The sequence below is a fragment of the Toxorhynchites rutilus genome, chromosome 1 (assembly GCF_029784135.1).
Source record: "Toxorhynchites rutilus septentrionalis strain SRP chromosome 1, ASM2978413v1, whole genome shotgun sequence".
NCBI classification, from domain to species: Eukaryota; Metazoa; Arthropoda; class Insecta; order Diptera; family Culicidae; genus Toxorhynchites; species Toxorhynchites rutilus.
In genome coordinates this window covers 183,862,811-183,889,526 of record NC_073744.1, presented here as the reverse complement: position 1 = coordinate 183,889,526, position 26,716 = coordinate 183,862,811, and the positions used below count along the sequence as shown (strand labels likewise).

Below are 26,716 nucleotides of genomic sequence, written 5' to 3'. Positions count from 1 at the left end.
CAGGATTGAGGTCTGGAGAACGAGCCAGTCAGTTACGGAAAATGTAGCTGGTCTTATAGAAACTTGATACTTGAAAAATACAAAAATAGAAGTCATTCAACGTAAATTTATTCGGTACGCCCTTTGAGAGTCACCTTGGAATAATCCGCAGAATCTACCGCCTTACGAAGCTCGCTGTCAGTTACTTGGACTGACTACTCTCGAGAAAAGAAGAAAGCTGGCAAAAGCTGTTTTGGCAGCTAAAATTCTTACATCTGAAGTGAACAGCCCAATATTACTGGAATCGTTGCAAGCAAACCTGTTACCCCAGAATCTTCGCCAGCGCAGCGGATTTCTGCGTACGCCACGGAACCGTTCCGATTCCACAAAAAAAAAACACTGCTTCAATCCATGTGTTCAGCGTTTAATGAGTTTTACCATTCATTTGATTTCAATGAGTCTTCATCTGTCCACAAACTGAAAGTGCTTGCACACACACATACACATATGAAAATCATACAGTGTATGATAGTTACCGATACAAATACACTAGAATATAAATTGAAGCTTTGTTTGTTTACAATAACACAAAGCAGCAAGATCATCACCTGGTCTTATAAAAGTTGGACAGAGTGTATGTGCCTCGGACAAAAACATATTTTCTCTTAATTTTTGTATTTGAAATCAAAATCCATCCATTAGTTGAACAGATATTAATGCTCAAAATCTTTCACCGAAACTTCGATATGGGCCCCTATATTAAAACAGAACTTTGAATAAGAACTACAAATTGAAACAAGATAGCAGAATAATTAAAATTCCTCGCTCGATGCAACGACACAACGGAAAGGAAAGAGGAAAGAATATAGATTGCTTTATAGACATAAAGCTTGACATTATTCAATTGTTCAACAGTTTGTTTAAAAACATTTATAATTTTCTCTATTAATGCTTGAAAATATTTCCACTCGATTGGTGTAAATAGCTCTGTCGAGAAAAGAGTCCTAATCGTTCAAAATTTTTTATTTTTCATTACGAGCCTGATTCTCGAATACACTTCACGGTGGAAACGAAATAAACGGCACGCCATTGAACTACGTTTTACGTTTTAGTGAAGCGAAGATAATGATGAGTTTTCAGGCAGAATGAGCACTTTTCAAATAAAAATTCATTAATGAAAATTAACTTCTTCGTATCAAACTGGTATTCAATGTGAGTGAAAAACTTTTGTTTTATTCATGTGATATAATAATCTCATACAAAAATTTCACCTGAAGATAATTTGATATTATAATGATAAATTTAGTGGGAAACTAATCTCGTATCCAGATGTCATTCCGTTTCCACCGTGAAGTGTATTCGTAGTTTATTCGATAATCAGGCCCTACATGTTCACATTTAAGATTTTAATTTTACTCTTTCTACCTTTCTGTTAAACGTAGTCCTACGTTAAAATATCGTAGAGAAGTATACAAACATTCGATTAAAACTTGAAGGAAAAAACATTCCAGTCGCAGTAACGCAATCGCCAAATAGTGGACGTAACGTCTACTGTTATGTGTTGTTAACGCTAGATGGCCTCCTCCAAAGGAACTTAACGGAGTGTAAAACCCTGCCGCTACTGAGGGTAGAGAAATTGCATGCATTGGAATGCACTCTGTTTGAAAATCTGAGTACTGAGACCATAGATACCCAAATTTTCCCTCAACAACTGAATTTCGATATTCCGACTCTAGTTTGAATCATAGAAATAAAAATACCACTGGAAATTTTGTATTATTCTTTTATTTCTTCCTTTCTCGTTGCAGTTAAATAGTGCAGCATTTAGTAATGCCATTACGTAGGAATATTGCCTAAAAAGTGTATATGAATAGTCGTCGTCAGCACACGATTTGATCTGATTTCGTACAAAAATCATCACATCACTGGTAGTCAGAATAAGCAGTTGTTTCAGTAGGAAATAGTTTACATCTATCAGCCGATAGAACGCCTAACAAGCGTAACCTTGTATATCTCTAAAACTATAACATCTTTCTTATACCTATTTCTTAGCTTAGGGTTCATGGAATCAGCAGTCCGTCTCAAGGCATATTGAATATTGTCTATTTTACTGCACCACTAGTTCGGTCCGATAGTAGAGATCCGCATCGATCACCACGTTGACGGCAAAAATCTCGAAAAATCCCAACCCATAGGTGTAGAGATCCACAAACGGAACGCTGTAGCGATCCGTAAGCCATGGTAAGGCAAAGTGTTTCATCCCGTACGACACGACGAGTCCAACGCCCCATACGTTTTCGTTGTTGAATGATGCCCACGCCAGAACACCCAGGTTAAGGACGACAGCCACGGTCGATACATAGTAGCTTTTGTGGCGCTGACTAAGCGCCGAATAGAGCCACCCGGCAAGGAATGGACCCAGAACACTACATAGTAGGAAGATATGAACTACAAGTTGTGATCCATAGAACTGGTATTTGATGCAGAGTTGCGCGTTCAGCAGAGGTAGCGGACACGCCAATGCCAACAGTGCGGAGAGTTCGTACAATGTGCGCAGATTTTTGTGTGGCTCTGGATGGCTGAATCGGAAAATTCCTAGCAAACTGTGCATCAGCAGGAAGACCAGAAGAACGAAAATGTAGGGCGCGGATGCATCCCCGGTCGCATGGCTGCTGCTTGGCAGATATTTGAGGGACCAGCCCGTCACGCCTGCCAGTATCATATGGGCCAAACATGTCGCGATCGATGGTGGCGAGAAGGTCATCGCTTTGCTGTGGAGTTATGTATTGTTTAGTGTGGTTGATAAAAATGGGTTAAGATTAAATTCAATATATATGTAGAATATAAAGAATGTAGATCAACTGGAACAGTCTACCTTCCATGTTTCTAGACATCATGGTAAAATCTCGAATTTAGCACGGACACAGAGGTTCATATTTACGCCCACCATCACCATTATTAGAGTGGTTGGAGAGATTGGTGGGTATAGAAGGCAGTCACCTGTTTTTATTGCAATCAACAGGCGAAAACATGCAAATGGGTTTCGTACCACTTTCCATTACATACATTACATTGAACACCTCGAACTTGAACACAGTAAAAACATTGTAACTATACTCACAGGGTTGTTATATCTAAAAACGCAAAACAACGAAACAGATGGAATGCTTAAATAATCACATAAATTAATACTTCACATATGACCTGCTGTTGGTTTAATTTTTATCTCTAATCGACCATGCTGGGGGAATGAACACATAAAAACCGCGTTTATGCTTGGCATAAAAAATAAATCACTTCTACAAGCTCGAACATTTTATCCCGAAACTAATAAAACAACCGATCGAACTGTTGCGCATTTGCCAGCCAACCCAATCACAACAAAGTGAAATAACATCGAAAGAGCAAATCCAATCTGTTATACTGTTATACCGTGTTCGATGGTTGACGTTTGAAGTCTCGCCTTGCAGAAAGCGCCGGCGAGACAGCGGCAAACGGATTGGTCGGAACGAAAACAAAAAAAGCATACGGCAGTGTCCTTCCGCATCAAAACAATATTGATACGTGAAGCAGTTAATTGCTTAAGTCTTTCGTGTTGTATCTGAGATAAGGAAAATAGTTTGTTAGTGAATTTTATGGATTCTGTTAGCAATTGAGACCACGAGGCATATAGCGGTAGGAAGTATATTATCAAATTGTTCGTAAGTAAAGTATGCTTTATTAACGCTATCCTTTGCGCTTGTTCATTCCGTTGAGCTTTCATGCTTGCACTTTATTCTTTCATTTTTGGGTTCTGGTGTTGGTGATAAATTTTATCCAATAGCACAGTGGGAAAGATGAGATAAATATCAGTTTGTTTCGCATACGTTTTACTAACGGATCACAAATATCTAGTTGTTTCCCATAACATTTCCCAAATGATTTCAATTTAAAATCACAAACTCCATAATATTCCATTCTTATCTAATTCGTTATATTTTGAACCCCGGTTTTATCTGTGATTTTCGCTCACAATCAAAACTTCATTGTAAGAAACTTCTTGGAAAAATCATCGATAGTATTTCAAAATACTCGAAAAATGTTTCATACTAAAACACCACAATTTAGGTACATAGGAATCTAAATTGCAATAAATCACAATCACTTAAATGATGGTAATTACCACTAATATATCTTTATTCGAAAGAGTTTTCTTAATTTTTATGTGAACCGGCGAATTTTATTTCGCCCAAAAATATATTTTTTATAACACTTTCGAACATTCACGTTTTCTTACTCATATTCGTGGCTTTAGTTCCCAAAAATATTCATTGATTGATCTTCTAATTGGTGTTGTTCAGACTAAAAAACGAATGAATCTTGTAGTCTGAAGCTTATATAACAGAAAGAAGTGATGTGAAGCAATGCATTTTATTGAATGCTTAGAACACGTAGTCTTGATCCTTACTTCATCAATCAATCAATGAAGTTCAGATCTTCACATCTTCCGCGTAGCACGCTCAACAACTAATTGGTAATCCAATCTCGTTCAGAAATATTGGGAAAGCATGCGAATACTTCAGGGCAGGTGTTTAGCGGAAAGGTTCCTCGACTGTTTTCGACGGTTGAAACTAAAACAAGGAAAGGAAACTTTTCAGCCATTATTCAGTCCAAAAAATTAACTGAGTGATTCGAATTTGACTTGACTTTATTAGCGCAATTCAATAGAAAGCTTGACTTGGACCTGTATCCTTGTCTGTTTCGTCTATCCTCGTAATCTTGTTGAAAACGTATTTTAAACGTTTTTTTTCATCAGAAGATTTAAACATGGTTGAAAATATCCTTCATCGGACTGTCTTTGCAACCTGAATTTTGATTTAGTTTTTGCGTGAATTTTCGTTAGAAATTCGATCACTGATTCACCAGAGGTGAAAGGATTGAAATCATAACGATCGATTAGCGATAGCCAAAATTTATGCATAAACGCGAGTTAACCTACGACGCAGATTTATGATCGAAATTCATATGACCATAGGGATTAGCTCGGGAGACGATTTTGTGATACATTTGAACGGAAAAAAGATGTTTTTTTCATTTCGAATCGAAAAAAATGGTTTCTTAAATTGAGTAAAACTCCCAAAGCACATTCAATGCGTATTTTCGGCATCCAAATTTTAACTTAGTTCATATTGATGTATAACACTATAAACACTACTACACATACGCTTGCACGTCACTTACACTTCACTCAATCTATCATCGGGCCTGATTCTCGAATACACTTCATGGGGGAAACGGAGGGCCTGATTCTCGAATTCACTTCACGGTGGAAACGGAATGAAACGTATCCGTGATGACAACGGTACGGTGTCGACATCTGGATACGAGATTAGTTTCCCACTAAACGTATCATTATATCATATTATCTTCAGATGAAATTTTTATATGAGATTATTATATCACATTAAGAAAACAAAGTTTTCCACTCACATTGAATACCAGTTTGATACGAAGAAGTTAATTTTCATTAATGATTTTTTTATTTGAAAAGTGCTCATTCTGCCTGAAAACTCATTATTATCTTCGACACTTCGCTAACTCGAAAAACGTAGTTCAATGGCGTGCCGTTTGTTTCGTTTCCACCGTGAAGTGTATTCGAGAATCAGGCCCGGAATGAAACTTATCCGCGATGACAACGATACGGTGTCGACATCTGGATACGAGATTAGTTTCCCACTAAACTTATCATTACAATATCAAATTATCTTCAGATAAAATTTTTGTATGAGATTATTATATCACATGAAGAAAACAAAGTTTTCCACTGGTATTCAATAGTTTGATACGAAGAAGTTAATTTTCATTAATGATTTTTTATTTGAAAAGTGCTCATTCTGCCTGAAAACTCATTATTAGTTTCGACACTTCACTAACTCGTAAAACGTAGTTCAACGGCGTGCCGTTTATTTCGTTTCCACCGTGAAGTGTATTCGAGAATCAGGCCCATCATTGTCACGGATAATTGCGTGTAAAAATAAACTCTGTGAAGTGAAAGAGTTCATTCCCGTTTATAAAAGACATGTCGGTTGAATAATTTTGAGCATTGAACGTTATGTCGGCTGCATAATTTGGGACGTTCGTACATTATGTAGGTAAAACTAATACAGTATTCCATTTAATTAAGCGTATGTTTTAGAATGACAAGTTGGCGAGTATACTTCGATGATTCGGTATTTCAATGCCAACTATTCGGGCTTGCCCCATGATTCATTTGTTTGGTGCGTTAGTTTGCTGAATAACGGGGTCAAGGTTGCGTTACTAACTGTGTATTAGAGATAGGAAATTGCGTTATGTACGAGGGGAGGGGGTCCAAAATTCGGATTTTCAGAGTAACGAAATTTGTGCACGACACCTAACTGTCGTGCGAATGTTCCTATTAAAAAAAACTACTCTACAATGTTGGAAAAACTTCACGGTTATTATTCGATACTCAAAATATCAACAAATCAATATTTACATAAGCAATCATAATGATCGTTCTTTCTAATGAGAGATGGCAAATGATTGTTTCTCTCACACTGTTACAACGTATTTGGGCCATAAACTCAATTTACATTTTATGGTGTTACACCTTTCTGTTAGTCTGATCCTAAAAATGGAAATAAAAAATTGCTATTCATTTGGGACAATCGGATGTAGAGTTACTTACCTTTTGCTATGTTTCGATGGACCTGCGGGAGCTATTATTTTAGTTCTTATTTACTCCTCATATCGCAATAACCGAGTCCAATTAAACAAATTTATGTCCTCTGGATACGTCAGGATTTCGTCTGAAAATGCCACCTAACGGGTAAATTGCTTCTTTTCTTTCCTAAACAAGACAAGACAAGATTCAAAATGTTAGCAAGAAACCTAAATAAATACGAGATTAACCTAACTCAGGATTCTTTTTCTACGCGATTTTTTTGCGTGATTTTATTTTGCGCGAGAGCGTTTGCGAGTGTGGTTGTAACGAGCGTGTGCCGGTGAAACGACAGTCTTTTTTTACGTGATTCTCTCGAGATTATTCGATTTTTATTTACATGACTTGCTCGAAATTACGCGATTTTTTTAAAGCTATTTTATTTCCTGCGCGCACGCATCAGTCGCAGTGTACTCTATTCCACGTGACTAGCGCTCACCATCTAAAACAAAATTTAAAAAATAGCCCACAAGCGTTGTTTTTCTCCGTGACATGACAGCATCGTGGTATTCATAATAACATCGAGTTCATCCATGTTTTCACCGTGAAATGTCGTTCGTGATCAGGGCAAATATGACGACGGAACCATCAATCACACTCAGTGACAAGAATCGCGTTTTTTATTGTTTTTAGTTCAAATATCATGACTGAAAAAAAACTGTCCATTTGATAAATATTAACCGTCCAAAGTAGACCGGAGTGTTATTTTAATTCAGTTGAAGAACGCATTACGTTTATGCGTTGGTTTTTTTGAACGCATGTTTGACGTAAAATTTGGCTACTATGTTCGTGACATTACTTCACTCAAGGAAGAGCTGTTTTATGCCAGAAACTGAGAGTGATACGGACCTACTGACCGCGGGTCAAGACGTCAACCAGTCATTTTTGTTCGTTTTGGTTTGAAGAGACTTAATTCAGCTAAGTGGGTGGTGGAAAAACACAAGATTAAGGAAAAGAGGGTCTTCGAAGGCAAGATTAAGGAAAAGAGGGTCTTCGAAGAACGATGTCGATGCAAATGCAACTTGTCGCGACAAATTTGGACGTCAGCGCTTTAAGGATTATTGATGACGGAACCAAAAAACGAAAAAGGAATACCACATAATGTATCCTATGCTTTCTTCCTGGATACATGCGGCTATGACATGGAAAGCAAGTTTTGATTTTTATTACATCCAATAATTACTGAAAGATAATAAATCAATCATTATCCGTAACAACTTTTTATTGATATTTTTCAACATATATTGGCAATCTATTTTAACCCGAATGAATAATTAAATCCCACTGTTCAACTCCTATTCACAGAGACTCAGAGGCGGGAATAAACGTCATAGCACCGCTGCCTACCGGACTCTGTCTGAGTATTAGTGAGCATATGGCTTTTGTTTTGGTTCGTTCACATTTTGAAAGCCCTCGTAGCAATTCACTCAAACATATGCTCAATGGGTGTGTGTACAAACAGGGACAGAACCGGCAAACTATAAAATTTCTAACCCTCAGTCATGTGCTACAGTATTGGGAACGTGAGTGAAAACCGTTCGGTTAGAAAGTGCTTACTGGGAAATACTGTGTTTGTGTAGATTTACGTTGAAATTAATTAGCGATTGGCGCACAAGGACTGGACTGTGATATTCACAATATTCCACAGAAATTCGGCAAGAGCTACTGAGCTAACCGCGAAAAGTTTGCCGCACGTATTGACGTTGGAAACGCATAATAAACAACATCGCTCGATCTCCAACGGTCGCTTTGCTCCTCTCTCCCTCTTTCGTACACACAAGGCACACGCTGTTCTCGCTAGCTCCCGTGACGTTTGGTTTGTAACACATACTTTATCCTAGTGATCTAGTGTAAGGACCGGAAAAGTTGTTTGAAAATTGTTGGCGAAAAAATCACGAGATTTAACCGTGCAAAATAGAACAAAGTGTTATTTAATGTATACGGATAGTTAGTGTGTTGAATGGAGAAATTGCGGTAGTGATAAATCTGTGAATTTTAACAGGATGGCGGATCAAAATGTAGGTTCTAGGATCCCAAAGATCGTTAAACGGTTTGAAATGTGTGTATTTGTGGAGGCTAACTAAAATGGCTAATTATGGAGACTCATTGCTGATGCATTAGAACTTCACATAACCAGGAAACGGTGTTGCATGAAACTTATATATCTTGATTAAAGTTTGTATTTCGGTGGGCAACCTAAATTTGGAAGAACTGCAATTCAATTAGACATGATTTGGTTTTAAAGTTTTTCAAACTATATAGTAATTTTGTGTGCGGTCTTCATTCTTTTTGAAAACATATTGTTCAGTTTGATAAAATAGATGTAAATTTAGTATGTTTAAGCGTCAACTAATCCTACTATCAAAACATCAAGCTGCATTATTTCATGGGCGATATTACAAAATCACTCGTTTGAATCCACAATCGATAAAATGGTATTTGATGAACACTGGTGTTTTTCTGGCCTATATGTATGTTCAAGGTGACGCATAAGTCACACAACGCTCTCTGAAGGAAAAAAAAATAACGATCGCGCTGCAACTATCGAGCGTGTTGGTTCCTAAGCGGTTCAGTTGTCGACTTTGTATAGTTTTTTTTATTCGAGAATAAAGATTTTGTATCGTGAGACCTTTTGGTACTTTCGTATTAGCGTCACCGGAGCCGAAATACAATAGATAGCAATTACTTAATCGGGCAAACGTATGCCGTCCGACGCTCACTAACGTTCGGTCGGACCTAACTAAAGGATCGTCTCCTATGTTTCAAACTAACCGGGCAATCGATGGAACACAGGTTTGTTTGCGAAAGGCCGCCGCTTTCGACGGCGGGTCGGCGGCCGACTCGGATTGCGTCACCTCGGCGGCTTAGGGCCGCCTCTGTTCCTTACCCTTGATTGATGGGAACTGCGTCCCCATTTCGTTGACCTCAGAATAAATTTAATTAAGAAAAACCACCTTAAATTTAACCAAATTCCAAATACGCATTTTTGTAGCACTAAAAAATTACAAAACACTGCATACAACAAGGCAACTTCTTCTTCTTCTTTCTTTGTTTTTAAGAGGCTTTAAACTTTGAAGTTCATTCGCCTCTACCACAAGGCAACTACAATACAAAGAATATTTAAAGGCCAGTGAGAACAATAAAAATGCTATCTGTTATATTTCGGCTCCGGTGATGCTAATACGAAAGTACCGACCTTTTTTATGCGAATTTTTTTTGTGCAGATCGGTTGCGTAACTTATGCGCCACCCTGTTTACTGTTTTAACTATTATGCTATTTTATCATATTCTCAGTCGTCATACTTATTTATTCAAACTAGCGATCTTTTGGCTTTTACAAGTTATTTAAACTTTATTCCCTTAATTTTTTTTTTCATTAAGTCTTTGCTAGAATGATACGAGAAATATTGATGAACGGTGAAGATATTTAAGTACATGTACTACATTGTTACGTAAAATGTGAATCTACGATTCATATTATACTACAGGGTGAACTCGGTTATACGCAGTCTCCAATTCTCACTTACTGTAAATAATCGAGTTCAAAAAACTATTCTTTAATTGTTCTATATACATATGGTTTTCAATAAAGGAGAAGAATTCAATGTTTAATTCATCCCCTTGAAGTCGGAAAACACCGTTCCAAAAAGGAGAATATTACATGCATTTGGAATCTTTCAGGAGGTTATTTAGGATTTTAGGATCATATTTGATAAAAAAAAATCTACGCATATGGTCGAATTTTAACAATGACATTTATTGAACTTTTTTGTTTCGGGTTCTCTGTCTAAAACTAGCTCTACCCCAAAAAGAACGCTGCGTAGGACGATTTTGTTGCTTCCATTTAAAAGATAAGAAAATTTAATACAGGATACAGACGTGAAACATCTAAACTAGTGGACTTAAGTAACATTTTGGAAGTGAGTGGTTTTTGATGTATTATCATTAATTTTATTCCGAAAATGCATAATAAACTTGATTGTTTCTATCATCCAAATTAAAGCTCTCTGAACGCTCTACAATTTTCAAGAGACAATCTGGCGTAGTGGTTAACATCTGTACCTATCACGTTGAAGTTCACGAGTTCAATTCTCACTCCCGACATTCTTCTTCCGGAATGGCAGTCAAACCGTTATCCGAGTGACGGACCAGCCACAAAGTTAAGAGTCATTATAATACAGAAACAATAAAAACGCTCTACAATTTGTTCTTCGATATCCAACAATCAAAATCCTGAATCATTTTCCAAAATCTCAGAACTTTAAAAAAAAAATATACTAAATTCTGAGATCCAAAATTCCATCTATTAGATTTCGAAATTGTATATTGCAATATATCAAAATTCTTGATTTCGAATTCTCAAAATCTGAGCGCCGTGAATCAGAAATCCCAAATCTAAACAATTCGACAAAATTCCTGAGTTAATTCAAAAATCCCAAGAACCAAAAAAATAAGAAAGGGTTCATCGAGAATTTTTGAACACCAAATCTCAAAAGTTCTCCATATTATAGTTTTAATCAAGAATTTTTCTAAATTTAATATCCAGAAAAACTTGGTTCCTAGGAATCAAAATTTCAAAATTCTGAACCGTATAACTTAAATTTCTGAAAATTTCAAAGTAGCAAGGTTTAAAAATCCTTAATTTCTTATCTAAAAATTCAAAAATCATAACAACCAGAAAACTTCCAATTCTAAACTCTAGAATGAAACAGTCCATAATTTTCTATAAATATTTTACAGTTTTCGTAAAATTATAAAATCAAGAATCAAAATTTAAAAACTCCCAAATAATCATAATCTCAAATTCTTAATTTCAAAATTCAATAAATCCAAAAAAAAATCATAAGTACCGAAATAATAAAATTTAAAGATATAAGACCAAGATAAAAGATAAAATTTAAGAGATAAAAGAAATAAAATACCAAATCAGTCAGAATTCCCCAAAGTGTTAAAAAATATAACCCAAATGAAAAAGCCAAAAGTCTTCCATATTCCATTTTTCGAAGGAGCTTAATCTTATATTGTCATATCACAAAATTGTAATGCGATAAAACCGAAAATCCAGTGTTTCAGAAATCCATTGAATAAACCCGTTAAATATAATACTCCAAAAATCCCATATTCCCAAATAACATAAATTTTATATTCTAAAAGTTGAAAAAAGTTAAAATTCCATAGTTTAATATCCAAAACTACGAAATCCCTAAACACGAAAATTGCGCATTCAAGAATTCTAATATAGGAAAACCTGTTTTTGTGCGGTTGCTTTTTGTACGATTTTTCATGTGTGTGACTGTTTAGGTGCGATTTTATTATTTGTGTGATTAGTTTGTGTGATTCGAGACCCGATGTCATAATAAAAACGCACAAACGAGAAATCACCCAAAAGGGACCGCACAAAAACAGGTTTTCCTGTATTGCCTGTACTCAAAATAACACAATCTCAAAACCTAAAACACCAGAGTCGAACATTGTAAATTCACGACGTAGAAAGAATTCAAACTCAAACAGAATCTGAAACTGAAATAAAAAAATAAATGAACAAATGAAATTTAATTTCAAGTGAATTGCTTATTATTAGAGATGAAACGGATATCCGGTAACTATCCGGTATGCGGCCTATCCGGCCAATATTTGCTATTAGGCCGGATACCGGATAGTGACATACTATCCGGCCGAATACCGGATATTAGGAAAAAAAAAATCAATTATTTATTATTATTAGATAAATCTTTTATTCAAAATTAAGTTAATATCAACTCATAACATAAATTCACGTTTATTATACATTTTTTTACCGACCGATTATGCTTCGCTTCGTACACCAGGTCAGTTTCAAAGAGCAGTTTTTCTTTGTAAACACAACAGTAAGGAGTTGAAAGATAAACTCTAGCTAGCCTTGCCAATTGGGGTACTGCTTAGAGCTTGATGACTATCAAACGTAAGGAACGTGATTGCGATCCATTCGAAATGTTTTCGCATAACATTCGATTTCATTAGCAATAGGATTTTTTTTTCTGAACACGACGATGACTATCATTTTCAATTACCACTTCGTTGAAACAGTCCCAAAAGAGGTGTTGTGAGCTTCGTGTATCAGGTTCAATTCAGTTTCATCTCTTTTGCTTCGTTTAATTTGATTTGTGTTGAAATAAGTGTACCCTCTCCGAGATTATTATCCCTAAAGACAGTTACAAGTTTTTTAATCGCGAATAAAAAAAATAATTCATTGATATTTTTTGCTCGTTCGAATTCCTAGTTCCTACTCTAACTCGACTAGTATTAAAATTATTTCAATATATCCACAAAATTTTCATTCATTGTAATTGAAAATCCTTCACAGAAATAAAATGTGTTGAATATTCCTTGCAGAAAACATGATACTCTATTAAGGATATTCATTCTATACGGAAAATTTAATTATAGTTCATTATTTTTATGTAAAAATGTGTTCATTGTAATCTTCTATTAGCTTCATGCACACATGCAGTTTCTCCCAGTTTCGTAATCACAAATAAAGAGCCGAATATCCGGCTGCTGTGTATCTGACTATCCGGCCTCGAAGCTTGCCGGATATCCGGTATCCGGTATCTGGCTATACTACTATCCGTTTCAACACTGCTTATTATACCTAAAATGAGAATCGAAAGTACACACGGATGCTTATAACTGGGGTAAACATAAAAAATGTTTATCGGCATAATTTGAAAGGGCACATTTGACCATTCATAAGGTTTCAAAAATATGTTATTTTCTGTATTTGACTGAACTAATTTTGAAATCATTAGTTTTTGGGGGGAAACGTCAATAACTTTGGATAGGATTAAGATATTGACAAGTTCTTCATTTCGAAATGTTCGTCTCGATAAACTCTAGAAGACCGAAGATGTGTTTTGATGTACAATTTGTAATATATAGTTTGAAGCAGAAAACTCGTTTTTTACGATTATCTTAATACAACTTAGATAAAAAGCGGCTAGCAGCAAGTAGCATGTAGCTTGTAAAAGTGCCCAAATTGGAATTGCGTTCTAGAGAATGCTGCGAGCCAAGCTGCAGAACAGTGTCTTGACATATCCATGAAGTGAAATGTCTGGAAAAGGATGAATTTCGATTGGCGATAAAAGAACTACAAAATATGATTCAATGGACCCAGTGGCGTAGCGTGACCGGGTGACACCCGGGGCGGGTCACTAAAGTGTTACCCCTCCAAACGTAACTAAACATGAAACGTTTTTATTATCAAATAAATAACTTTGGCAGCTGACACCGACATTGAAATTGTACAAGTGCTTCCCGTTAAGTGAGCTTTCGCTCTCTTGTTGCGAGCTCAATGGAATGGCCTGGTTTGCTTATTTTATCTTATATAGCTATCTAGAAGTATCTTGGAATTCTCCTTTCAGTAGCAAATCTTTAATCAATAGATTTAATAAAACCTTCTTAATGGCCATTTCGCTAGACTGTTCCTTACAACAGCGAGAAGAATTACCAGTGCATTGAGTCTGATCACAACGCTACTAAGAGATGGTCCTTTGGTTTGCAAATATTCTGCGCTAGATCTACTTCATGCGGTACGCATCAGAAGTACAGATAACACAGAAGTATTGATTCATAAACTTCTGGTAGGAGAGACCGTGCATTTGATCCAGTATTTGAGTCGCACAATAATCCAATGGCTGTAATCACCCCATAAATTGGTTTCACAGCATTATAACGAGCACTCCATCGAGTATGCGAGAATCTTTCTACAACGCACCTGTGTGGCTTAGAAACATTTCTCAGCGATCAGTTGTAGCTGCGAAAAACGAGTAAACAGATTAAACAGCTCTAATAATGTCACACACTGTACATCCTCGTCAAAATCATGTTATCCTCATAAGCCCAAAGAGTTGTCTACAAACCCTATGAATACAGCTTTTTGACATAGGACTATGTCTTTGATTTTTATATAGGGAGCTCATTCTACGAAAAATGTAACGATTTATCAAGAGTTTTCAACCGCATATTACTCAAAATCGTTATTGCGGTAAATGTTGTGTTATATACCATTAGACAGGAAATTTGGAAATTTATCCAGCAATTTGTTTTTGCTTAAAACATGAACGGTTAATGTAGTAAGAAAAGTTAACAATTTGACGATTAAAATGAATATGTTTTTTATCGATTGCATTGACCACTCGCTTTCCTCTCCGACGCAACAAGCAATCTTTTGCCTAAATTCGGGCATTAGCTCACAATGTGAGTTGATGCGTATAATGAATTATTCTCCATTTACCGATAATAGGCATTTATCAGTTATTGTATTGTATGTTGCTCAATCAATTCGTGCTCAATTCACGTTTTCGTCGTGTAGGTCTTGCTACTAACAATTTATGTAATTGTGGTCTACACTCAAACTAGCGTTGGCAGAAAACATTTCATCTTTGGCAGAAATGATGCCATTTCGTGTGCTGGAGAGACAAATGCGCAAATAATGAGCTGTTTTACAAGCTTAAAAATGGTTTGTATGTATGCGTGTACATCTCTTTCTGTTTTCTTTTCTCATTTCATTTGGGATTGTGCCGAAAAAAAAAGCCCATACGACGTCAATGGAGATCGAACCAAGGCCAGCTGGAATGCAAAACTATTTTACACGACCACGCTATCCACATGGCTAATGATGCTTCAGCAGTTGTTCGGCAAATACGTGATAATATTGCACCTGATTATAAAATAAAGTTGGGAAGTGTTTTCTAAGCGAAAAATAGGAGCGCATGAAGGAGAACAATATCTATCTCGGTCTGGGCCGTGTATGTGGCAAGGTATGCGGAAAGCTTATTTGTCTTTTGTTTTGCTCGCTCGTATTAATCTTATATTGCTGTTCCATGCATATTATACAAATGCTTACCAGTATTTGTGAGTAATGACATTTTCTGTTATGTTATGTCATGTCTCATTTAATGTCATAAATTGGGATGACAAAACATGAGCTAAAATTCAATTTTGGGTGTAGGATGTCATAATATCGAGCATGTTGTTTGGTTATGTGAAATGTAATTATTTAATTTAACTGGCTGCTGATTTAGAAGTTCGAAAGGGTATACTCACGCATATCAGATTATGATAGCTTGAGTAGTAGCGATCCTTATATTATGCTCCCCATTTATGCACATGCTTATTACCCTTTCCCTTTCCTATACCTAAGCAGAACTTAGCACACAATGAGATCAATTCACTACAACAGCTCGCGAACCTCCCAAGAGAGCACTCATGGCCATAGAATATTCAATATACATCACCTGGCTATAAAGTTATTACAAACAATGTTCCGGACAACGTGGCGATGAAGGAGAAAATGTTATTTTTAGCTATAATATATTTCTGTGGTCATAGATTTATTTGACTTATGCTTATTTTTATATAGATCTATATATTTAGACTTGCGTTTAAAAATGATACATGATGACTATTTATCTTCTTCTGCATAATTGAATAAACAGAAGAAAAGGGTAGTAATGGGTTTAATTGTATTTTTGCCTACATTTCTGAACAGAATGTGGTTCCAGATGCTACCACGTTATCTCATCTAACCCGTTAAAGTTCATACAGGAAACGAGTTTGTTCAGGGCTTCCGTTTGATGTATCAAATGAGAAAAAATTACAGTTTTTGGACAATAAAAAACTCACTTCAAATACAATTACTACACATAATCACAGTCTTATGTCAAGATCTCGTCCGTGCCCATACGCCCAGACCCATCAACTTTTTGTTTTGGTTTCTCAACCAAAACTGAACTCCTTGATTTGATCCTCATATGGTAGCAGTTTTGAGCTATTGAAACAAGTGTTTATGGCCAATAAGTAAAAATCATCTCTCGTAGATCTTTTATCTTTCGAATAATGTCATTTTCATACCACCCCTCTAAGTGACACCCGGGGCGGATCGCCCCCTCCGCCCCCTTACACTACGCCACTGAATGGACCTAATTTTTCTTAAATCATACGTTTATTGGGGCTTCTAAAAAAGGCCTCATCGGTTGATTTGCAGCAGTCTTGACGAAAACTGTGAAACAACTGCGTCCGGTACCTTGTTTGTATTGTCAGTTTCTCTCCAGATCGCGAAAAAGTGCGGCATCGTGAGACACTTGTTTTCCGCCGGTTATAGCCGAACCGGCATTTATAACTTTCCTATTCCTGAAGAAATAAGGGCGTCGAAGAAATAAGATCGTCGAAAAGAAGTCTGGGTCTGATGGTCGGACAGTGCTGCGTAACCGTAAAGTGAAGAGGGAGACCAAGAGCAAGGTAGTCTCAATGTTTCGCGCCTTGGGCCGGGAGGTCGGAGTAACCGGCCAAACTGAGAACAAGTACATACATGGCTGAAGGGGTATTTTTATGCGGAAGCGTCGGTCTAGGGCGGCCGTATCTGGGCAGCAGACAATCACCCAGAAAGAACGGCTGACAACAAAACACTGGAGAAGGCTGAAGATAGACGTTGTACCGTAGTCCGTCAACCCTGCCGAAGTCCTCCAGCTGCGACCGATAGAAAATTGCTGGGAAAACCAAAAACGGAGGATTTACTCCAACAATTTTGTGGTCAAACTGAGATGCATCTGATCGCCAAGGCCACAAAAGATCTGGAGAGGATGCTGACATTTTTCTTTCCATCGTTCATGGCTAAGGTTCCGGTCAACTACCGTAAGGTTGCTCGGCAGGGCGTCAAATCATTTTTTAGAAGGCATAACAAATGTAGCATACAAGAAGATTTGTCCATTGAATTATTTTTTGTAGGTTTTTTTTCATCGCCATTCGAAATAAGTCTATTTTCAAAAAAAAAATGCATATGTTACGAGCATCACAAACGGAAGTCATCGATGTCATTTGGGAAACCACACAATCTAATTTCTCCTGTAACATAGCACTCGTGCAACTCCCTTAATCAAAGACAAAGTTTATGGTAAATTTTTAGGCTGATAAAGAAAATGTTTCATATTTTAGATTTTCATCGATTTTCCATCCGTTGCTTTGTTTAGGGCAGGAAATCGCTGTTATGTGATTTGTTTTAAAGCAGCTGTTTGTAGCATTCGGATAGCGTTCGATCAAGAGTTTTGAATTATCTATTCCCATGCCTCCTCATATTGCTCCTTCCACTACCCTGAGGCTTCCCATTCATAAAGTTTCATCCTCCATTATATGAAAAGATTTGCCTCAATTACGTGTATTGTTTATGTACTTACTTCCTGACTTCCATCTCCGCTGTGTCATCATAATTTACCAGTTGATTTTAGCTCTCATTTCATCGTATTTTACATGAGTATTAGTTCTGCTCTAATTGAAAGTGTGATAAATAAAAATCTTTTCCTTGTAGTAAAATGATTTGAGACAAGGGTAAAAGAGAATCTTAGCAGCTGCTGCTGCTGTTGCTCATTTCATCTTACCTACGTCACCAAATCAATACCCATCGATAGATGGCCTAGACCAAACAGAAGCGAAAAAGCATCCCGCTGCATCATCGAGGGTTGCGGTGTTTACTCAAGGTGCACTTATTCTCTCACCACAGAGGGAGGACGGAATATCTGTCACAGGTAGACGACCCGATGCGTTCTGATTCACCTCCAGTTCGGGTCTAGCATTCGCATTGGGCGCTCCTTATATAATGAATACTGTCCCTTATTGGGATATGGAACACACTATAAGAAAAATTGTTGCTCCTCACGACAATCTTCAAGTGATTGTACATGTGTGATCAGCAGACAAGAAAGGGACCAAGCTATTGCAATCGATAAATGTACGTCAACATGCATTGAGGTTGAGGTGCCGATTTAACCGTCGTCAACATATGGGACCGTTAGCCAGTTTTGGGTCTACCAAAATCATGGGAAAGTTTGGCGGCTTGATCCGGTTTTTTTTCTTCTACGCTCACCATCTACTCTTGCTCTATCAACAGGAGCCACCAGAATGCAATGGATACTGTTCCGATGTCTTAACCAACAATAATCCTTGGATAAGTTATCCCCCTATTATTGCAAAACTCTGACACTGAACTTGTCGGGATGATTGTAAAACTCTCCAAGTCTTCCTGGTTCTCTTCGCCAGAAGAGTAAGCATTTTTCAAATAAAGAATGCACACATCACAATGGTTATTTAACTAGAGCGTAATTAGTTCGCCTGTCTGTAATTTTTAATTTATTCCTGGTTGGTTGGCTGGCATTATTGTTACACGATGTGCGGTGAGAAACCAGAAATTGATGCTTCCCATTCGCGAAAATCCTGACCCAGGCTGTGTGCTGTCAATTCCCCCTACCTGCCCTTCGTTCATTCTTTGTTCGCCTGTTGCATGAATTCTTGAGGAGATGCGGTGAAAAAGATGTCAGCCTCAACTACATACAGAAGTATATAAAGGCATCTTCCACATTTGTTCCTTCTATCGGTTCTCTCTGATGTTTGGTTCTATGGGTTACATTTTTGGTGGTATGAGACGGACAAAATTTAAATATTTTGTTTTTGTGTCTACAAAAATGATGTACACATGGATGATGATTACGCAGAAGGAAGGAAAAATGATTACTTTTTTTTATCAATAGAAAAATATTTAATTCCTGAACTTCATGAAAGAATGAAGTTCGATTTGTTTATCCAATTTTTAATCGTTGATGAAGATGAAATGCTGACGTGATTCGAATGATCAACTTTTTAGATTTTCACTGACTAGAAGCTTTTTTGATAACACCGGGATGCTAATTTCATGTGCCACGTTGTACAGGAAGTTTTTAGAATTACTTGTCCACGAATTCACCTGACATGTTGTATTCCTGTGACTGTTCTTAACACTTTCTAGCGATGGAAGGTAGCTATGTTGACGCTGATGACCTAAATCGAGAATCGAACATCAGAAATGTTGCCATGCAGTTGTTTTTTTTATCAGTGGTTTCCAAGCAATGTTCCACGGGCACGAAATGCCCTTTAAAGTCTGTCCAAGGAGGCCTTGTGCATCTTATCTAAATTATATTTTTTCTTGAAAATTGTTTAATTCTTTTGTACTCAAGTTTAAAATTTCACTGTTTTGATCTTGGATTCGTTGCCGACAACTCTCGCAGCCAACATTCCCCAAAGACTCTCGAACGGGTTACAAGCTAGGCTACAGACTGGGCAGTTCACTCAAGTAAATCAGGTTTTGGTTTGTCTTGGAACGTGAATGGAAGCGTTGTCTTCCTGAAATATAACCTTACCTAGCAGGCTAGAGCCAGACCGCCTTTAACATTTTCCGTATTCCATCTATACTGTACCGTAACACCTTCCGCTCTGAAACTCCAAGTGCGTTGATATCCTCAGCGAACAGTGTGGTCATCAGGAACTCATAGAGAACAGTGTTTTGTGTAGCGTGAATTTCGTGCAGCGGCTCACACGGTTCGATCTCAGCGTCTTCCGAAGTGAAACGTTCCTAGATATAGATCTCCTTGTTGGTGTTGTTCACGGCAGTCACCATTGGTCGTAAACTCGTCGGCCGCGTCAAGATGGGAGGATGATGTTGTTCTCTTTGGAGAGATTCTTACCCTCATAAATTTTGTTTTTAGCGCAATTATCAGTAGTTTCGTTTAGCTTCCACTTCCAGTTGTATAGATATCTGTCACTGTCGAAGCATGGAAGTTGAATCAATCTTGAGAAAATCGTGCTGCTCGTGTTTATGTCAGCTCGTTGCACATACCTTCAAGAGCGATATCTCGGGAAATTCGAGAGTATCCCTGAGACACTCGCACGTTACAATTCACAAGATTCATGTTATACCCAAAACAAATAGTTAGCACATCTTTTGACATTCTCATTCATTACATTAAATGAGCTTAAAAATAACAAAAAATGTGCTATCCACCCTACTGGTACAGCATTTACTCAGGCGAGAGGTGAGTTTGTTTATAATATGTATGCCATAGCAATATAAGAGCAATATGATAGAAGGAAAATAAAAAGACATTTTGCAAATAAGCACACTAACCCTTTCGCCACGGGACACCTGTACCCAGGGATGCCAGATGATTTTTGCAAATGTCTTCACATGGTTCTCCAAAATTTGAAGTAAAATCGCTTTGTTGTTGAATCCATTCTATATACTAGAGGAAATAAAAATTGAAAAAAGTGAGTGAATCAACCCGAGACTAACTTTACGCAGTAGCGATATCGATACCGATGAGGTTTATCCGAGGTGCGATAATTGCTAATTGAAACTAAAAAAATCCGAGACAAAAGTAAACCGTTGATTACTAAGAACAAAAGTAAACAAACGACACTGATAAAAAAACGAGCAAATGACACTGAGCAAATGCCCTACTTCGTTTGGAGGATATTTTCGGCCAATTAAGAATTTTATAGAAATAATATCTCTCAAAATTCACAAACGTTATCATACTGAAATGTCTTCACATATTTCATAATGTCTTCAAATGTCTTCCGGCCATTAGCTGCTTGAAGACTATTGTTTATTGTTTATAAAAAAAGACGTTTTGGTTGTTGGTTGAATCGGTTGTGTTTCATCGGCATACAAAATAGAATAGGTAAGAATCAAAACTTCTTTCAGGAGTTAGCATAAATTGCAGAAATTTATTTTGGTGGATATCTGGAAGATAGGAAACTTATCTTTGTAAAATGGAGGCGATCTGGCGTAGTGGTAACATCCATACCTCTCACGCAGAGATCACGAGTTCTCACTCCCGACATTCTTCCAAAAATGGAAGTAAAAGTGACGAACCAGCCGAAATGTGTTGAAAGTCAGTATAATAGAGAAAAAAAAATCTTTGTGAAATTTCTATGTAAATTTACCTATACCCTACCTACTGTTCCTCAACAAAGATTTGTTTTGAGCGACTTTCCATTTTCCTTCTAGTTTCTCTCGGCGTCTATTTGTAAGTGGAAAGTTCCTATGGATCTTTTTAAAATTAATAAGTCTTTTTGATCAAATATATTCTGATGAATTGCATACCAATCGGATCACAATTCCTTTAAACGTTGTTCGATCTGCTATGCATTGAGATTTCCCACCCTGTAAAAGTTTAAATTGACGGAAATTGAGGACATTACCCTTTATTTTTTCATTAGATGCATTTCTGAGTCTGAGGGTTTCAAACAGAGCCAATGAGAAGTTGAAAGTAGTATGACATGACAAGTAGCTTGCTCGCTGTAGGCTCTGACATTGCATGAACGCATCGAAACGACGTCATGACAAAGCAGGCTTCATCGGAAGGTTCTTGTTTGTCTGAACCCTTGTACTTATATGTTTCTATTTTAGTTCAACGTTCGGAGTAGTTATATCTGTATATTCGCACAACTAAAGTTAAGTCAAGTCCGAGTCAGAAGTCAATAAACTTGTTTTTGGAAAGCTGGAAGCCCTAAATTTTCGAAACGAAACTACCCTCTGGCGTTTTCTATTTCTCTACACTCTTTCTCTCTCCTCTCTTCCTATCTCCTCTCTTCCTCTCTCCATTTCTCTTGCTCTCTCTCCATTTCTCTTGCTCTCTCCATTTCTCTTTCTCTCTCTCCATTTCTGTTTCTCTCACTCCATTTCTCTTTCTATCTCTCTATTTCTCTTTCTCTCTCTCTCTCCATTTCTCTTGCTCTCCCTCCATTTCTCTTTCTCTCTCCATTTCTCTTTCTCTTTCTCCATTTCTCTTTCTCTTTCTTCATTTCTCTTTCTCCATTTCTCTTTCTCCATTTCTCTTTATCTCTATTTCTCTTTCCCTCTCTCTCTATTTCTCTTTCCCTCTTTCTCTATTTCTCTTTCCCTCTCTCTTTATTTCTCTTTCCCTCTCTCTCTCTATTTCTCTTTCCCTCTCTCTCTCTCTATTTCTCTTTCCCTCTCTCTCTCTCTATTTCTCTTTCCCTCTCTCTCTCTCTATTTCTCTTTCCCCCTCTCTCTCTATTTCTCTTTCCCTCTCTCTTTCTCTATTTCTCTTTCCCTCTCTCTCTATTTCTCTTTCCCTTTTTCCCCTTTTCCCTCTTTTTCTTTCTATTTCTCTTTCCCTCTCTCTCTCTATTTCTCTTTCCCTCTCTCTCTCTATTTCTCTTTCCCTCTCTCTCTATTTCTCTTTCCCTCTCTCTCTATATCTCTTTCCCTCTCTCTCTCTCTATTTCTCTTTCCCTCTCTCTCTTTCTATTCCTCTTTCCCTCTCTCTCTTTCTATTTCTCTTTCCCTCTCTCTCTCTCTATTTCTCTTTCCCTCTCTCTCTCTATTTCTCTTTCCCTCTCTCTCTCTCTATTTCTCTTTCCCTCTCTCTTTCTATTTCTCTTTCCCTCTCTCTCTTTCTATTTCTCTTTCCCCCTCTCTCTCTATTTCTCTTTCCCTCTCTCTCTCTCTATTTCTCTTTCCCTCTCTCTCTCTATTTCTCTTTCCCTCTCTCTCTCTCTATTTCTCTTTCCCTCTCTCTCTCTATTTCTCTTTCCCTCTCTCTCTCTATTTCTCTTTCCCTCTCTCTCTCTCTATTTCTCTTTCCCTCTCTCTCTCTCTATTTCTCTTTCCCCCTCTCTCTCTATTTCTCTTTCCCTCTCTCTCTCTATTTCTCTTTCCCACTCTCTCTCTCTATTTCTCTTTCCCCCTCTCTCTCTATTTCTCTTTCCCCCTCTCTCTCTATTTCTCTTTCCCTCTCTCTTTCTCTATTTCTCTTTCCCTCTCTCTCTATTTCTCTTTCCCTTTTTCCCCTTTTCCCTCTTTTTCTTTCTATTTCTCTTTCCCTCTCTCTCTCTATTTCTCTTTCCCTCTCTCTCTCTATTTCTCTTTCCCTCTCTCTCTATTTCTCTTTCCCTCTCTCTCTATATCTCTTTCCCTCTCTCTCTCTCTATTTCTCTTTCCCTCTCTCTCTTTCTATTCCTCTTTCCCTCTCTCTCTTTCTATTTCTCTTTCCCTCTCTCTCTCTCTATTTCTCTTTCCCTCTCTCTCTCTATTTCTCTTTCCCTCTCTCTCTCTCTATTTCTCTTTCCCTCTCTCTCTATTTCTCTTTTCCTCTCTCTCTCTCTATTTCTCTTTCCCTCTCTCTCTCTCTATTTCTCTTTCCCCCTCTCTCTCTATTTCTCTTTCCCACTCTCTATCTCTATTTCTCTTTCCCCCTCTCTCTCTCTATTTCTCTTTCCCCCTCTCTCTCTATTTCTCTTTCCCTCTCTCTTTCTCTATTTCTCTTTCCCTCTCTCTCTCTATTTCTCTTTCCCTTTTTCCCCTTTTCCCTCTCTTTCTTTCTATTTCTCTTTCCCTCTCTCTCTCTATTTCTCTTTCCCTCTCTCTCTATTTCTCTTTCCCTCTCTCTCTATTTCTCTTTCTCTCTCTCTCTATTTCTCTTTCCCTCTCTCTCTTTCTATTTCTCTTTCCCTCTCTCTCTTTCTATTTCTCTTTCCCTCTCTCTCTCTATTTCTCTTTCCCTCTCTCTCTATTTCTCTTTCCCTCTCTCTCTCTATTTCTCTTTCTCTCTCTCTCTCTATTTCTCTTTCCCTCTCTCTCTCTATTTCTCTTTCCCTCTCTCTCTCTATTTCTCTTTCCCTCTCTCTCTCTCTATTTCTCTTTTCCTCTCTCTCTCTCTATTTCTCTTTCCCTCTCTCTCTCTATTTCTCTTTCCCTCTCTCTCTCTCTATTTCTCTTTCCCTCTCTCTCTCTATTTCTCTTTCCCTCTCTCTCTCTCTATTTCTCTTTCCCTCTCTCTCTATTTCTCTTTCCCTCTCTCTCTCTATTTCTCTTTCCCTCTCTCTCTCTATTTCTCTTTTCCTCTCTCTCTCTCTCTCTATTTCTCTTTCCCTCTCTCTCTCTCTCTATTTCTCTTTCCCTCTCTCTCTCTCTCTCTCTATTTCTCTTTCCCTCTCTCTCTCTCTCTCTATTTCTCTTTCCCTCTCTCTCTATTTCTCTTTCCCTCTCTCTCTCTCTATTTCTCTTTCCCTCTCTCTCTTTCTATTTCTCTTTCCCTCTCTCTCTTTCTATTTCTCTTTCCCTCTCTCTCTATTTCTCTTTCCCTCTCTCTCTATTTCTCTTTCCCTCTCTCTCTCTCTATTTCTCTTTCCCTCTCTCTCTCTCTCTATTTCTCTTTCCCCCTCTCTCTCTATTTCTCTTTCCCTCTCTCTCTATTTCTCTTTCCCTCTCTCTCTCTATTTCTCTTTCCCTCTCTCTCTCTATTTCTCTGTCCCTCTCTCTCTCTCTATTTCTCTTTCCCTCTCTCTCTCTCTATTTCTCTTTCCCCCTCTCTCTCTATTTCTCTTTCCCCCTCTCTCTCTATTTCTCTTTCCCTCTCTCTCTATTTCTCTTTCCCACTCTCTCTATTTCTCTTTCCCCCTCTCTCTCTCTATTTCTCTTTCCCCCTCTCTCTCTATTTCTCTTCCCTCCTCTCTCTCTATTTCTCTTTCCTCCTCTCTCTCTATTTCTCTTTCCCTCTCTCTCTATTTCTTTTTTCCTCTCTCTCTCTATTTCTCTTTCCCTCTCTCTCTATTTCTCTTTCCCTCTCTCTCTCTCTATTTCTCTTTCCCTCTCTCTCTATTTCTCTTTCCCTCTCTCTCTCTCTATTTCTCTTTCCCTCTCTCTCTATTTCTCTTTCCCTCTCTTTCTCTATTTCTCTTTCCCTTTTTCCCTTTTTCCCTCTCTCTTTCTTTCTATTTCTCTTTCCCTTCCTCTCTTCTTCTCTTTTCTACTGTCTTTTCCTTTCTCTCTTTTCCTCTTTATTTTCCTCTTTTTTTCACACTTTCTCTCTTTCGCTCTCTCTCTCTCTCTCTCTCGCTTACTCTTTCTGTCTCTCTCTATTTGTTTCTGTTTTTCCTTTTTCTTACTTTTTTTTGGTCTTTTTTCTCTTTCTTTTTCTCTGTCTTTTTCTTTCCCTCTATTTCTCTCTTTTTCTCTGTCCCTTTCTCTGTTTTTCGATCTTTCTCTGTCTCTTTTTTAGCTCTATTCCTCTCTCCTCTGGCGCTCTCTCTTTTTCTTTCTTTTTTTTCTCTATACCTATTCCTCTCTCCTTTTCGCTTTCTCTATCTCTATTCCTCTCTCCCCTGGTGCTTTCTTTCTCTTTCCCTGTCTCTAATCTCTTTTTCTCTCTTCCTCTCCTTTTTCGTTGTTCCTTTCTCTTTCTGTCTCTATTCCTTTCTCTCTTTCTCTCTATTTCTCTATCTCTTTCTTCTTCTCTCGTTGTACGCATGTATTAAAAATGAATTTAACTCGGATAACGAGTAAAAAACTACAAAAGATAATTCAATGGAAAAAATCAATCCTTGCTGGGGGATCATATGCTTATCTGGTTTGGTCACGAAATTATTGGAGTAGATCCTCCGTTTTAGGTTCGCTTAATAATTTTGGCTATTGTAAATGTGGTCCTCCAATCATCTATTGGAATAATAGGCCGAAGCCAGGTCCGGAAAACGGCATCCGTCTTGGCGTAGTTCTTCATAATAAAGGCGACAACTTCGGGCAGGAAATTCGTACTGTAGATCTCTCCGTTCACCGCAAGCATTGAAGAAAAGAACAGATGCTTGAACATTCCCTTTTCGCTGATCGTTAGCTTCTTCTGGAACTTGGCGTGGGAGATATATTTATCGTCATTGCTGACCTCCCTGCAGGGGGACATAAAGTACCCGGTCGCTTCCACATAAAAATCTCCGCCTTACTTCACCGTTTGATCGATTGATCCTACCTTCTGGTCCAATGTACGGAATGGCGGTCGGGCGACAGGAACCTCTCGCTCTCTTCTTTCTTCAGATGAGAGAGGATGTTGTAAATGTCGAATCGACTCGATCTAATGTTGCAATAAAACCGATGTGAAGTGAATATCATTTTTGATTTCGTTAGCAGCCGATATGTTTCTCGAAAAAAAAATACAAAGGATTTGGTATTACCGCCAAGGTAGCGTCTTGTGGAAACGACTCATATAAGAAGTCGGACCGACCGAGAAACGTTTAGAAGGTTATTAAAAAGAAACAATTTCAAAAAGCGGTAATAACAAGACAATATCAAATAACGAATGTATGATAATTAATCATCGTGAGTGGAATAGAAAAATAAAACCAAGATCTGCGTGACGAAGCCTCGTGAATCGTTCA

The 26,716-nt window shown here is 37.7% G+C and overlaps 2 protein-coding genes and 1 pseudogene across 13 annotated transcripts in view; 2 read left to right on the top strand and 1 right to left on the bottom strand.

Annotated features, from left to right (window-relative positions):
• Positions 1-1,748: 1,748 nt before the first annotated feature.
• LOC129779209 (uncharacterized) lies at positions 1,749-3,387 on the bottom strand. Of its 7 annotated transcripts, none has more exons than XM_055786581.1 (3): positions 3,172-3,387; positions 2,980-3,113; positions 1,749-2,750 (listed from the first exon to the last, which is right to left on the bottom strand). In XM_055786581.1, exons 2-3 carry the CDS (start codon positions 3,045-3,047, stop codon positions 2,087-2,089), a joined length of 732 nt encoding a protein of 243 aa, XP_055642556.1. In that variant the 5' UTR covers positions 3,048-3,113; positions 3,172-3,387; the 3' UTR covers positions 1,749-2,086. The 7 variants fall into 7 exon arrangements, with proteins under 7 accessions (XP_055642556.1, XP_055642563.1, XP_055642530.1 ...); XM_055786588.1 differs by having other exon boundaries at positions 3,184-3,387; XM_055786555.1 differs by having other exon boundaries at positions 3,101-3,113; positions 3,184-3,387.
• A 52-nt stretch (positions 3,388-3,439) lies between these two features.
• Positions 3,440-26,716, top strand: part of LOC129779187 (G2/mitotic-specific cyclin-B3) — a 35,730-nt gene continuing 12,453 nt past the window's right edge. Inside the window, exon 1 of one of the 6 annotated variants that reach the window (XM_055786523.1) lies at positions 3,440-3,654. The gene's annotated coding sequence lies outside the window, so the exon portion shown is untranslated. The other 5 variants (XM_055786499.1, XM_055786516.1, XM_055786489.1 and 2 more) reach the window with 5 other exon arrangements.
• On the top strand, positions 20,829-20,909 carry LOC129763776 (U4 spliceosomal RNA; annotated as a pseudogene).